Genomic DNA, 13,637 nt, shown 5'->3' on the forward strand with positions numbered 1-13,637 from the left:
ATATCCCTTATCAAAGTTGCGTAGAGACAAAACATTGTTAAATGAGCATACGCAAAAAGGACAGTCAAGTTTATTAAAAAAAATTCTTTCAACAACCTTTCACAGATCTGCATGTTCAATTTATCCCTTGTCAGAATGCGTGTAAATTTGAGCACATTTTTACAACCTGAAAAACACTTTACTGGAGAATGCTCACACCCTTAGGTGCTTTAAATTAGGGACAGTAAGTACACACTAGTTTGTGATAATTACAGAAATATTTAATTTAGAACCAAGTTTACAAGAGCAGTCTCTCTGAATAAGAACATAATTTATTTGAAATTCATTTTCTGGCAGACTCATTGGAATCATGCACTGTAGACAAGACACAGCAAAGGGGGAGGGAGACATTTACACGTATTCAGTGGACACGTACCATTAAAGGCTATTATAAGCAATCAACCTTCATTTAAGCTCTGATTACATTAAGGGTGACCCTCATTTACGAAGTAGCCAAGAACAAAAAGAACAAGGAATTTAAATCAGTAAAGAAGTTTATAAAACTAAGTAAATATACAGCTTTGTCTCAGACAGAACATAAAAGGCAGACAGATTTTTGAAGAAAACCTGTATTTATTATGACTCAATGTTTGTCAACTTTAACTTTTGACCTTGGTATAGTAAGCAGTAGAATTTAAACAAGTCAAAATGCCTGACAAACAGTTCAAATTCTGACATGAGTTGTAACTGCATAGTTTTCCTGCATAAACAGCTGAAATCACTACACACTCATTATTACATGCAGAAAATGATGACAATATGATTTTTAATGATTTTAACCTCTTTGTGCACTGTAGAGCCCCCTGGAGACAAAACTAGGTCCAATTTTGCATGCCTCACTGGAACCTCAGTCTATGCAAGTGTTTTAAATTGAGATGATTGGTCTAAATGATTTTTTTGACAATTAGGCCAGAAATGTCAAGGCTTCAATGACTTCGAGACAGAAATGGAGACCATGAAAGCCAAAAACCAAATCCCCCCTCCCCCAGTTCTTTTGAAATTTCAGAGGTTGATAGCAAGTCCCCTTAGACATACTAGTCAAGTTTCAACATGACTGTTCAGTGTTAAACAGGTCAAATGCACGCAGACATTTGATTGGCTGTTGAAAGCCATGATATTCAAGCTTTCAAATTACTCTCTAGGATCCACTTATAATCTCTTAAAGATGCAGTGTACAAAATTTCACAGAGGCTTTTTCTATGTTGTCTATGCCCCACGAAGTAGGATAAAAGAATAAATGCAATAATAGGGCTGGGCAGTATGACAATATACATTGTTATTGTGACAAACTCATGATATAATATACTTTTTTTTGTACATCACTAGTACTTGAACACTGATCATCTACAGTTTATGACAGTATTTTTAAAATCTAGCACTCCTGTTCTCAGTTTCAAGTGATCAGATGTCTGAAAAAATACTGTAATACTGTGTATCATGAAAATTTGTTCAAGTTTTGCAAGTTTATATTTGACATATCATCCACATCTATGCTATATGAATACAAACATACTGAAATCAAACAAAGATCAAATGATAATAATGGCAAGTAACACCTGTAAGTGGAGCTTTAGAGTGTCCCCTAATCAATTTCAGCTCGCTAAAAAGCTGATATTGCCAGTTCTTGGCACTTGAAGGGTGATCATGTCACTGAATGGAGTTTGATACTTTCCATTATTGACAGTAAGCACTGATGTGATGTGTAATCGCCATATGATCAATGAGTAAATAAACAGAGGCTAGTGTTTCCGGACATTAAAAACAAACAAAAAAAAAAAATCTAAAGACCACACACATACCTTACACAACACTTCGACAGGAGTTGACATTTTCTTCTCACTAATCTTCTCGTACTTCTGTTTCTTTGTGGCAGCCTGTATAACATGTAGGTGAAGAATGAAAACTGTGCATTGCAGTTTCTTATTTACATAGCTCTGGAGGTGCTATGCTCACTCTAGCTCAAAAGAGTCAACAACTTTCCAAGGTGATAAGGTACTCATGTTTCGGAGAAGCAAAGTGTACATGTTCGCAAAAACAAGTGAATGTCACATTTTACAGTCCTGTAAAAATAGGTGTTTCAGTGAAAGTTTGTATGTTTTCTTTCTGTGATACACAGATAGTAATTTCAGTACTTAAATATTGCCTTCTTCAGCAGTTACCATTTATAATAGTAAAAACTGCCATTAATGATTAAACTAATTCATACATTTTTTTTTTACACAATTCTGTTTATTAAGTATACCTACCTATTGACAAGCACATTAAGGCCCAATCCCATTTCTTCTTTTTACCCCTACCCCTTGTTTTTGAGTGTCACCCTCAAAAAACCCCTTGGAACTGAGTTACAAGGTGTAGTGGTTAAAAACTTGCCCTACGAAATGGGACAACCCTCAAATAATAATTAAAAAAAACAAAACAAAAAAAAAAAACATTGCTTCATTAACAGGCTACTAGCGGTTCTCTGTAGGCGATCTGGCCCGTCTTCAGTGATAGCAGAGAAGGGATCTCGATGCTGGGCTTTAGTTACATTTAGGGCATCATATGCTTTCAAAGAGGGGGTATAAGACATTTATTATCGGTCACCGCACAGCTAATTCATTGGTAATACGAAGCTGAAGTCAGCTATTCACCAGCTTCTTGTTCAAATTTTCCCGTTCCATCTTAAATGGAGCAGCAGTTACACTGTCGCTTAAGGCGTCAACACTGCTGGACTATTTAAGGTGGAACGGGAAAGTTAGCTACTGAGACATTAGCGATTTTTTATGCTTGTTATGAAGAAAACTACCATAATGCATTGAAATACATTAAACTAAGATACAATAGTTATCGGAATTTTTTACCAGAGAAAATACTTACATTTGTGGGTTTCTTTGGTCACTCGCGCAGCCATCTTGCCTGTTTTTTCTTTTTTTTCTCATAACACTCCGTTTGGAGTGTGCCTCTGAAAAACCTCTGTTTGGAGGGCCATGTAGCACTAACACTTCGCCCTATCCCTCTATCTCAACAAAAATTGGGACACCCTAACCCTAGACGTGAAGGCGCAAAACAGAGGGCTAAGGGCTAAGTGGTAGGGGCAAGGGGTGAAATGGGATTGGGCCTAAGTGCACTTTGCCTGTATACAATACCTGCGCCCAAACCATCTTCTGCTTTGCACATGGCATCAGCCACAAGCAGTATACCTAAACTTTTTCTATGCACAATTTCTGTTAGTCATCCTCTAGCCAAGTTTCCCCCAACCTGGTCTTCAGGGCCCTCCTAGACAGTCCGCATTTTTTCCTCATGCCTGTGTGTTGCGAGTTAGGTTGGAGGAAAAACACGGACCAACCTGAGGACTAGGTTGGGAATCACTGCTCTAACCCTTCAATTAGTCAGCTTCTGACCCCAGGTCCACTGTTGGCTGGCTATTTTTGGCTTACATTCTGGGTTAGTGTCAGTGGCTGCATTTCTACACACTGAAACGAAATCCTATATGCACATGCTACAATGATAAGTGAGTCTAGGTAGTCTAGGTAGGTAGGTGTAACTAATAAACTGGCAACTCAAAATGTTAAGGACATGGGACTTTGAGAGTGTACTGAGCCATAATGAAAGGTCCCATATGAGCACATGATCAACAGTGAAGTCACACTAATGGTGCATTTCAATCAGGAGGCAGCTGTCTAAGTAGGCAGCATTTGCGTGCTCCCGAGATAAAGGCTGTCCCATTAGGAAAGCAGCATAAGGCAGCTGCCTTCTAAGGTGCCTTATTTTGACCAAATCTAAAAGCACCATCGCACGTATCCTTCTCAGCATAGGCAATCCCATAATAGTGTTCACCGGCCGAGAGTTTCATTACTGTTTTGATTGATTGCTGTATTTGTGTGAAGTATTTAACATGTGTTTGTAGATCTCTAGAAATTGTCCCTGCGGTAAAAATTTTGGCAGTTCGCTTGTCTAAGGTGACTTGGCAGGCTGCATTTGTAACTTCTTAGGTGAAGCTAATGTTTGTTAGCTTAGCTGGGGGGGCTAGCAGTTAGCAGTGTATACGTGCTGGCTCTTCAAAATGAGAGAGTCTAGTTTAAAATATTGGCTGTTCAATGTTTAGTAGCACTTTGTGTGTACATATAGATTAGATTCTATACTTTTTCAATATTCTATATATTTTTTCCTGTCTTCAGGAACTAACGTTACAGAAGCGGAGAGGCACTGTTTGAGGGGCTGAGAAACTGCAGCGGCTATGGGGAGAAAATTGCACCGAACGACAAAGCAGCTCACTTGCAGAGCATATTTAGGTAAAAATACCACGGAACCAGTGCTACAGACTGACGTTCTCCCTGAATGATGAAAAATACTTTAACTTACTGGACAAAGTAGAAACTCAAATAAAATGTTTTTAAAAATAAATACCATAAATGCTTATTTTTGCCTGCTCCTTTTGTCTTGTATTGCTGTTCTTACCACAGTCACAACCGTGTTAGGTGAATGTTGACTGCTAAATTTCAGACTAGAAGCTCATAAATCAGACGAAAATGCATATTATAAAAAGCATATAAACCAGCTTAACAGATCTGTGATCTTTTTTTCTGAGTGCATTTTGTACAAAATGACGCATAGTTTTTATCTTGTGTGTTACAAATAAAGCAGGTTCATTAAGGTGGATGAGGACAGTTAATGAATTGAAATAAAGAACTGTAAAAAAAAAAAATATGTATTTATTGTATTGTATAAGGTAAAGCAATGTACTTGAGTAACTTCGTAAAAATACTGCATTGTCAACTTTTATACTTTGCATGCACATACACCCTCAGCATCTCCCAAACCTTACCTTCAATCCTTGCCAGGGCAGGCTGGTTCTGTTGAAGTACATCAGCACGTAGCCTAGCGATTCCATGTCATCCCGGCGACTGTTGGAAACAAAGTATTGTTCAACACCGCAGACAATATTACAGCTTGACAGCTTGGTGTGAACCACTAAAAAAAAAATCAGTTGTTAGGAAAAGGAGCAACAGGACATCAAAGTTTTAAAGTATCTTTACAGCTAGTTAGTGTAGTGCAATTTGAAAATAGTAAATACCGCTACACAATTGTGACCAAGATTTCAGTAGCTGAAAGATCCTCCTCTCACTTCATCATATATTCAGAATGTACCCCTAAAGCAGAGGTATTCAATATCAGTGCTGGTGAATTACTGTCTAGCACACTTCAGTTATTCCCCTGCTCAAGCACAAATATTATATAAGTTGTCTGATTTATATTATTCTTCTTGGTTCTTATTTGTCTGCCGGATTATTGTCCGCTAAACTGTTCTGCAGTTTGAGAGATAGACACTGCAATTCTAGAATGTTCAGTCTGATCAGGAATAGTGTGCTTGTATGCAGCTTTTTAATCAGTTGTACAGTTTTTGTTCAATCATTATTATGACATATATAACTTTTTTCTCTCCATTGGAATAAATAGAGTCTGGATTGGGGTTCCTGAAGACTAGAATGAAAACCTCTGCTTTAAAGGACCTCTGATAAATTAATGCAAGATGGCATACGTGAACGTTAAAATGGTGCTCTTCTTTCTCAATACTTAAACTTTAAGAGACATGGTAAAATGCTGTACATAAATTCATGTCATCTAAATACAAAGCTTGAAAATAAAATATGGTATGTTCATGCACCTCTGCTCAATGCCCAGGTGTGCATTGATGCTGGCATAGCGAGCAGTGCCTGTGAGGTTTTTGTCTTCTCTGTAAGGAATGTGCTGTCGTGTCCTGTTGTCTCGGTACTTTTTGGCCAAGCCAAAGTCAATGAGGAACAACTAAAATGAAAAAGAAACACAACACTGACATTATAGCAAGTTTAACATTTGGTAAAAGGAGACATATGGAAATAGCTAGGTCATACCCATTTTTTTCCCTAAATATGCCCTGTAAAATTTGATCTCAAATTAAAGCAATACACCATGTGACAGACAAGGAATCAGCAGATCCTTATGAGAGCCCTTCCAAGGACATTCCAAGAATATCTAAGGATATACTGTCCTAGAGATTGCATACTGAATCAAGACTAATAGGTACAACTAAGAATGTTAGTCATCAGAAGTAGACTTCCCAAACATCAAAACACATTTTTGCACAGAAGTATCAATTTTGAAGGCTGCCAAGAAAAGCTCATGAACAACAAAACTTGTGTCTCATACAAACCTTAAGGATTTAAACACCCTGCAAAACAGAGCTTAAGCATGGCACATGCAATTATCAAGACAGCTTTCTATTTCTTCAGCAGCATTTCCCCGCCAAAATACTTGATTCCCATCCGTTTAACATTTTTTTTCATTTATTGGGTGTACCTTTTCAACTTGTTCTAACAGCACATACTTGAGGTCCAGGAGCAAAAATGTATATAGAATGAACCTAAATGTGAGCATGTAAACATTTTTTTTGAGAAGTTTCTACAAAATGTCCATACACCTGACACCAACATCCCCGAAACCTTCCTACCAACAGTCTTTGTCTCACAATCTCTCTCACAAATAATTACTAAATTTTCTAAACATTTCTAGCAAATGTTACAACTAGCCCCTCAGTCTGTTACAACCCCTGAAGCTATAGGCACAGGTCAAAATTGATGGCTGGCAGCTGACAGCGGGTCACAAGCCATTCATCATGGGGCGGGGGAGAGAATAGAATTCAGATAATTTATTATGAACTAGGATTAGAAAATGCACTGTGTGTAATGTACCACAGACAACATCCTCTAAAAGAATAGGTACAACCACAGCATTTCTATTCCCAGATTCCTGCCCACATACACAGTAGATGTAATATCTTAAGTAAATAACTGTAACCAGCCACAGACCAGTTGGATAACACTGAAATGTTGGAAATTTCCCAGCTAATGAAATGTACTTTCACATTATATTTTCCTATAATTATTTATTTACTTGCTTGTTTACTTGACTGGTGATTGGAAAAGTTAAAATTCAGTATAAACCAATGGTGCAGGAGGCAGACGTCTAAGTAGGCAGGATTTTAAGGCGGCATTTGCTGCTCCCGAGACAAAGGTTGTCCCTTTCTGAAGGTAGTCAAGTCTGAAGTGTCAAGTCAGGCATATAATGGCAAATACTTTATACAATTACTCCCATAACAGTGATAATGCAAGAAAAACAGTTGCTGGAAAATCAGGATCCATTCTTATTCATGGAGGTAATCCACCTGTACAGTTAGGTAGGTAAAGGTAGGCTAATGAGTGACTGCGAGTAAGTAAACAGCATGTGTACAGCATAGTAAAAGTTATGATATATAATGGTTCTGAAGCACAAATCTGATACCTACTAAGGTCTGTTTTTCAGTTAGAATGCTGCCCAACGAGAGAGGAACCTTTAAAAGGTACTGTCTAGATAGGCAGCTGCATCCAGAATGGAACATGCTGCGTTTGTTCCTTTCTTTTAAACTAACTGCTGCATTTGTTGTTGTCATTTGCCTGTTTTTCATTAACATTTTCATAATAAAGATTAGATTCTCTAATGAATCACTTCATTAACTCACTTCAGTAGCATAAGTCACAAAACATTTTTCTGTCAGTTTTAGGGTTTAAAAATAATGTGTCTTGATGCAAAATCAAATCCATGGAATTCATGATTAAACCTGATCGTATGAATGTTTTATAAGTGAGACCCTGGGCCAGAGCATGCAACACATGCTTCCAACAACAATGACTTTGCTAATTCACAATCAAGAATCTTTGGTGAAGTATTTAGAGAATGTTCCCATAACATGCGTTATAGGTGTCTCTGTTACATTTCAAGACCTTTGAGAGCCTAATTCTTGAATGTGATAAAACAGAAACTGCTTTTTACACATTCCAGTATGACTGCATAGCACCAAAGGTTTAGGGGTGTAACAATACTCTAAACGCACAATTCAATTTGATTACATGTATTTAACTGCATTAGATGGCACAATTTACAGAATGTCCATTCTCCATAAAGTTCAGTCATATGCCTTGCTATCATTATGCATGGTTATACCTTGCTGAATGCAGAGCACTTCCCTGAAAAGGTTTCAAATGCAAAAAGAATAATTTAGAATGTCAACTCGTTGCGTTATTAACCCAAGCCCACCCGGGGGGGAAAAAAAAAAAACAAAACAAAAACGAAGGGGGGGGGGTTTGGCTTACAGTTGGCTTATAATACAGGAAGCACTGCACCTTCCCTTTTGACAACAGGATCCTTACCCCAGAGTCTCAATCACACAGCAAAAACATTTTTCATCTACAACATTCACCTAAACGCCCATTAACTGTTTAGCACCATAGAGCCATGCATAGAATGAGCATTTGGAAGAAGATACACAAATTTGTGCAGAACATTTTTCGGAGTTGCAACAACTGCACCTCCCAACACACATTCTACAGCCCATCTACATACCATAGTTGTGTTGGGAGCTGGAACATGACAAAATGCAAAGCAGCTTAGGGGTTCAGAGGATTTGGTTTCAAAGAAATTACTGAAAAAAAATGTTTGTAGCAATTTGTAGCTTCTTTCCTTTAATCATATCCGTATCAAGTCAACAGTCTAGCCTTGTTAAATACTTTGTAGTCCTGTTCTGTTCAACTTTAACAAAAAGACTGAGGACACATCCACTTGAACTTTTTCTTGCCACGTTCCGATATGCCGGACCTCTCTGCTCACCACTGGTGGCTGTTTTGATGTCGCTATGGAAAAGAAGGAACTGTATTGAACTTATCTGGGACACTAACAACTAAGCAGCAGTAAAAGCATGGCCATAACTAGCTGTGAGGACACTGAGGACTGGACTTTGGCAGTTTCAGAAGAATTTTTTTTAATCCCCATTCATGATTTTCGATGTGGAAACAGCACCATTTGATGTGGTAGCCACCAGGGGCCCAGCCCTTACAGGTCTACCCAATCAAATAGAGTGAAAATATTTTTTAAGCCACATTTTTAAGATAATGACATTTGATTTGTTTTCTGTAAGCACTATCACTGTGTTATAGCCAATCAAATCTTTATGCTCCAAGCCTCGTCCTGCTTTATTTTCTCAGCCCTCCAATTACCGCTTAGCAAATGCGGCTATCTGAAATTGTCTGAAAATGGTATGTTATCAGCACCCATCATGTTTGTAACTAGCATGAGGTCAAAGGTACTCAGGGGATACTCATGAGTTTATGAAGGGTTTTATGAGACTCAGTATGCTGAACACTACACAGAGCAACTTTGACTTCCTGACATGTAATGTTACAGGTATGCAGCACACAATTCAGGCTAATAAACAACACAGCTACAATAAAATGTAAGGGTTTATTAAGGTAATTAACAGATTATGATTGTAAAATTGTTATGTTTTACCTACTCATACTACAGTGAGCTGTTTAGCATACTGCTAGCACAGTATTGTGTAAAAATTTAGAAATCAGATACATTTGGCTGCATTTTGTCTGGCTAATGGAATATTTTCCTTCCTAGTTGCTTGGGTTTGGCAGAGACAGTCTTTTACAAGGTATTTTAACGTATTCCTAATTTGTGCGAGCAGAGAATGATGAGAGCACAAGAGACAGGCACAGAAAGACGGTCAGGTGTAAATGAAATACAATCAACTGATTTAGTGTACACACACACACACACACACACACACACACACACTTCAGCATCTGAAAAGAAAAATGTTTAAACAGTTTAATAAATAAAATTAAACAAGAGTAAGGAGTTTATGGAACAGTAATAGTTTGTGGAAAAGTGGAGGGATGGGAAAAGAAGTGAAAGTAAAAAGTACATAATTTTGGACAAGTAAAAAAAAAAGGAGCAATGATTTGGTAAAAAAATTCTAAAGGAGAAATTGGTGTAACACATTTGGCAGTTTAGTCACTTTGATGCAGATCACTTTTCTGCAAAATAGAACTCACAAAATTTTTTATCCCAGTTACAACCTTGGATAGCACTGTTCCAAATGCTCTACTGTAAAAGCTATAAAAAATATAAAAGTTGTCTTAAAAATGAATTATTAGAACTCCTAAAATACAACCCCATTTCCAACAGAGTTGGGATGCTGTGCAGATTGTAACATAAAAATAGAATGTAAACCATATTTTAAAGGAAAATACTACAAAGACAACATCAAATGTGGAAACAAATTTTATTGGTTTTTGAAAAATATGCCCATTTGGAAACAACACGTTTCAAAAAAGTTGTGATGGGGGCATGTTTACCACCGTGTTTCATCACCTCTTCTGTGTAAGCATTTGGGAACCGAGGAGACCAACTGCTGTAGTTTTGAAAGTGAAATGTTTTTCCGTTCTTGCTTGATATGGTATTTCAGCTGCTAAACAGTTTGGGAACTCCTGTGTCATATTTTTCATTTCATAATGTGCCAAAAGTTTTCAATGGGTGACAGGTCTGGACAGCAGGCAGGCCAGTTTTTTTTTAAGCTACTCTTAATACAGAGCAACGCTGTTATAATACATGCAGAATGTGGTTTTGTCACAGTCTTGCTGAAATAAGCAAGGCCTTCCCTGAAAACAACGTTGTTTGGATGGCAGCATATGTTGCCAAAACATATATACATCATTCAGTATTACTGGTGCCTTCACAGATTTGCATGTCACCCATGCCATGTGCACTAATGCACCCCTATACCATCATGAATACTGACTTTTGAACTGTGCACTGACAACAAGCAGAGCGGTCTTTTGCCTGGATAACACAGTATCCATGATTTCCAAAATAAAAATTTCAAATGTTGATTTGTCGGACCACAGGACAGTTTTTCACTTCCCCTCAGTCCATTTTAAATGAGCTCGGGCCCAGAGAAGGTAGCAGCGTTTCTGGACCCTGTTCATGTACAGTTTCTTCTTTGCGTTTTAGAGTTTTAACTAGCATTTGTGGATGCAGCGACAAACTGTTTTCACAGACAGTGGTTTTCAGAAGTGTTCCTGAGAACATGCAGCGGTTTCCACTACAGAATCATGTCTGTTTTTTATGAGAGCCCAAAGATCTTGGTCAGCAAATTCTGATGGGGTTTTTTTGGCCTTGTCCCTTGTGCCCTTGTGTACAGAGATTTCTCCAGATTGTCCGAATCTTTTAAACGTCATTATCTACCGTAGAATTTCTTTGCTATTTTATATTGAGAAACATTATTCTTGAATTGTTGCACTACTTGCCTGCGCAGTCTTTCACAGAGTGGTGAACCCCTCCACATCATCTCTTCTGAAAGACAACCTCTCCAGGATGCTCTTTTTATACCCAATCATGTTACTGAGCTGCTGCTAATTAACTACCAGGTGTTTTATTAAAGCATTACACAACTTTACCAATTTTTCAAAAAACAAAAATTTCTCAGTTTCAACATTTGATATATTGTCTGTACTATTTTCAATTAAACACAGAGTTTAAATGATTCGCACATCATTGCATTTTATTTTTACTTATTTTGCACAGCTTTCCAACTTCTTTGGAAATGGGGTTGTACATCCCTTGTAAAAAGTCAGTTGAAGGCCCAGTACATGTGCGTGTGCGCATGATCAGGATGGTACCACCTCAGCATCACTCCGAGCCAAGAAAAACCCTGTAGTCAGGTAGCTAGCTACAACAAAGACATGGGCAGTTTACTTTTCCATTAGCAAACGTCCAGTAGAAAGTTATCATGCCTCCCAAGGTAAATTGCACTCAAAACACAAGCAAGCAGACATAAGAAAAAAAATATTTTAAATTTTGGGAATGTCAGGTTTTGCGGCAGTGTGAAAAGGACCACAGAAGAAGAACAGGTTTTAGATGAAGATTTAACATGTTTAAAACAGGTGGGGGTGGGGTGGTGTTTTGTTGGGGGACCAGCAAGCAATCTAAGCTCCAGCACACTTTTAAAACAGGTTCTACAGTTCTGTCTATCACATCAGTCAGCAGCATTCCATCATTCTTCAGCTGTGAGTAGCTTGATCAGCCAGAGAAGAATCAATAAATGCACCAATCAACATTACTCAACAAGTAGCTACATATATTCAGCATAGCAAAGCAATTATACATCACTGTCTTTGATCCCAAGTCACATGTGAGTAAGCTGTTTTACTAGTAAGAACTTTGATCATGTTCTTGCAAATTCTACACATCTGAGTTCAACAAAATCAATCCAGGTTAGACATATCAAAAATTCACCTTCCTCAAAAGACCTAACACCAACACTGCTTTGTGTTCATTTCTTCCAGATCACAAAACACAGATGACTGCAATCTGGATAAATTAATCTCTGTTTAACATGTGTGTCTGGTTTAATGCCAACATATGTTTATAACCTCTCATTAAACAAAAACCTAGACATGAAGAATGGGAGTTGTGTTGATCAAAAATAAATAAAATAAATAAATAAAAAATAAAATATCCCAAACAAACCAAAAAAAACAACAAAAAGGGCATTATTATTAGGCGGTTGAGGTTTCAGACCTGGTTTAATCCTGAGAAAGATGGGTCCTGAGAAGAACTAACAGCCAAGCTTCTTTTCCTCTTCCCCACTGGAGATTCTAAACACTAAACAGACAATAGAGGGTGCAGTGCATCAAACAGTATTGCTGACAACCCACATGGCCGGCGCAGACAGGCAACACCAAGGCTCAGAAAAAGAACGGAAAGAGAAGAAGGAGAAGAAAATGGGGAGAAAAGGAAGACTAATGGTGTCTTTCATACACCATGAAGCATCCTAGATAAAACTTAAAGAGCTGAACTACTGGTGGGACCTCTTACACTAAACCTGGGCAAAGAACAGTCACAATGTGATAAGGCAAACAGCAAGACTGTTCTGTAAAAATGCACAGTCCAGGTGTTTCACGGTTTAAGAAAGCATTATTTATATGTACCAAAATGGCACCTTAACCCAAATTTTCATCTCCTATAGAAAGGTTTATCTGATTGTGTAATTGACCTGAATAAGCTTTTTTTCTTCAGTTTTTAACACTACCTGTGGCATATGCTAGATCAGGAGAAAGGGCTGAATGACTGGGTGAGATCCAGTCTGTCTAAAAAAGGAGACAGAGATCAGACTCTTAACCCTAACATTAAAATAGGCAAACTAATAGCATTTGCAACAGCTGGCATTTGTTTTCACAATTAAGTGTGGGTATTTCAAAACAAATGCCCAAAAAGGGAAAAACAAAAAACCCAAAACACCCATTTATTTAATTAAAACTCCATACAACAGATTACTGATAACTGTAAACACAGTTTCTATGAAACAACTCAACACCTTCAGTAAGGAAGAGGGTAGAATACATTGGCATTTACCGAATTCGAATCCAAATGTGGAAAGGGGGAATGGCATTGGGGGGGGTGGGGGTGAAGAAGCATGCAGGGAAATAGTATTAAATCATCTGTATTTAAATTTACCCACAGTGAGGTTTTTTACGCTATGACTTTAAAAATGGGACTACAAATCTGGCTACAACTTTGCAGGTATCAATTAACTTGACCAGAGATAAGCAACAAAAAAAGCAATAAATTTTCAACAGTGTCAGGCTGTGATTGATTTTCCAAACTATAAGAAAAAAAGAAAAAAGAAACCTTAAGAGAATGTGAGAGACACTGTTTGCTGGAAATGGGATTATGTATATTTGTTACACCAAGTGACAAGA

General features: G+C 37.7%; 1 protein-coding gene across 4 annotated transcripts in view; it reads right to left on the minus strand.

The window, feature by feature from the left end:
• The window catches only part of csnk1a1 (casein kinase 1, alpha 1), a 46,470-nt gene that overhangs the window by 12,462 nt on the left and 20,371 nt on the right, over window positions 1-13,637 (minus strand). For 3 of the 4 annotated variants that reach the window (XM_036569166.1, XM_036569164.1, XM_036569165.1), the window contains exons 5-8: window positions 12,457-12,540; window positions 5,684-5,823; window positions 4,844-4,922; window positions 1,839-1,913 (exon numbers count right to left, since the gene is read on the minus strand). In XM_036569166.1, the coding sequence (XP_036425059.1) occupies window positions 1,839-1,913; window positions 4,844-4,922; window positions 5,684-5,823; window positions 12,457-12,540 (378 nt within the window). The remainder of the gene's footprint in view (window positions 1-1,838; window positions 1,914-4,843; window positions 4,923-5,683; window positions 5,824-12,456; window positions 12,541-13,637) is intronic. The other variant, XM_036569167.1, reaches the window with a different exon arrangement.

Source organism: Colossoma macropomum, unplaced genomic scaffold (genome assembly GCF_904425465.1).
Source record: "Colossoma macropomum unplaced genomic scaffold, Colossoma_macropomum, whole genome shotgun sequence".
NCBI classification, from domain to species: domain Eukaryota; kingdom Metazoa; phylum Chordata; class Actinopteri; order Characiformes; family Serrasalmidae; genus Colossoma; species Colossoma macropomum.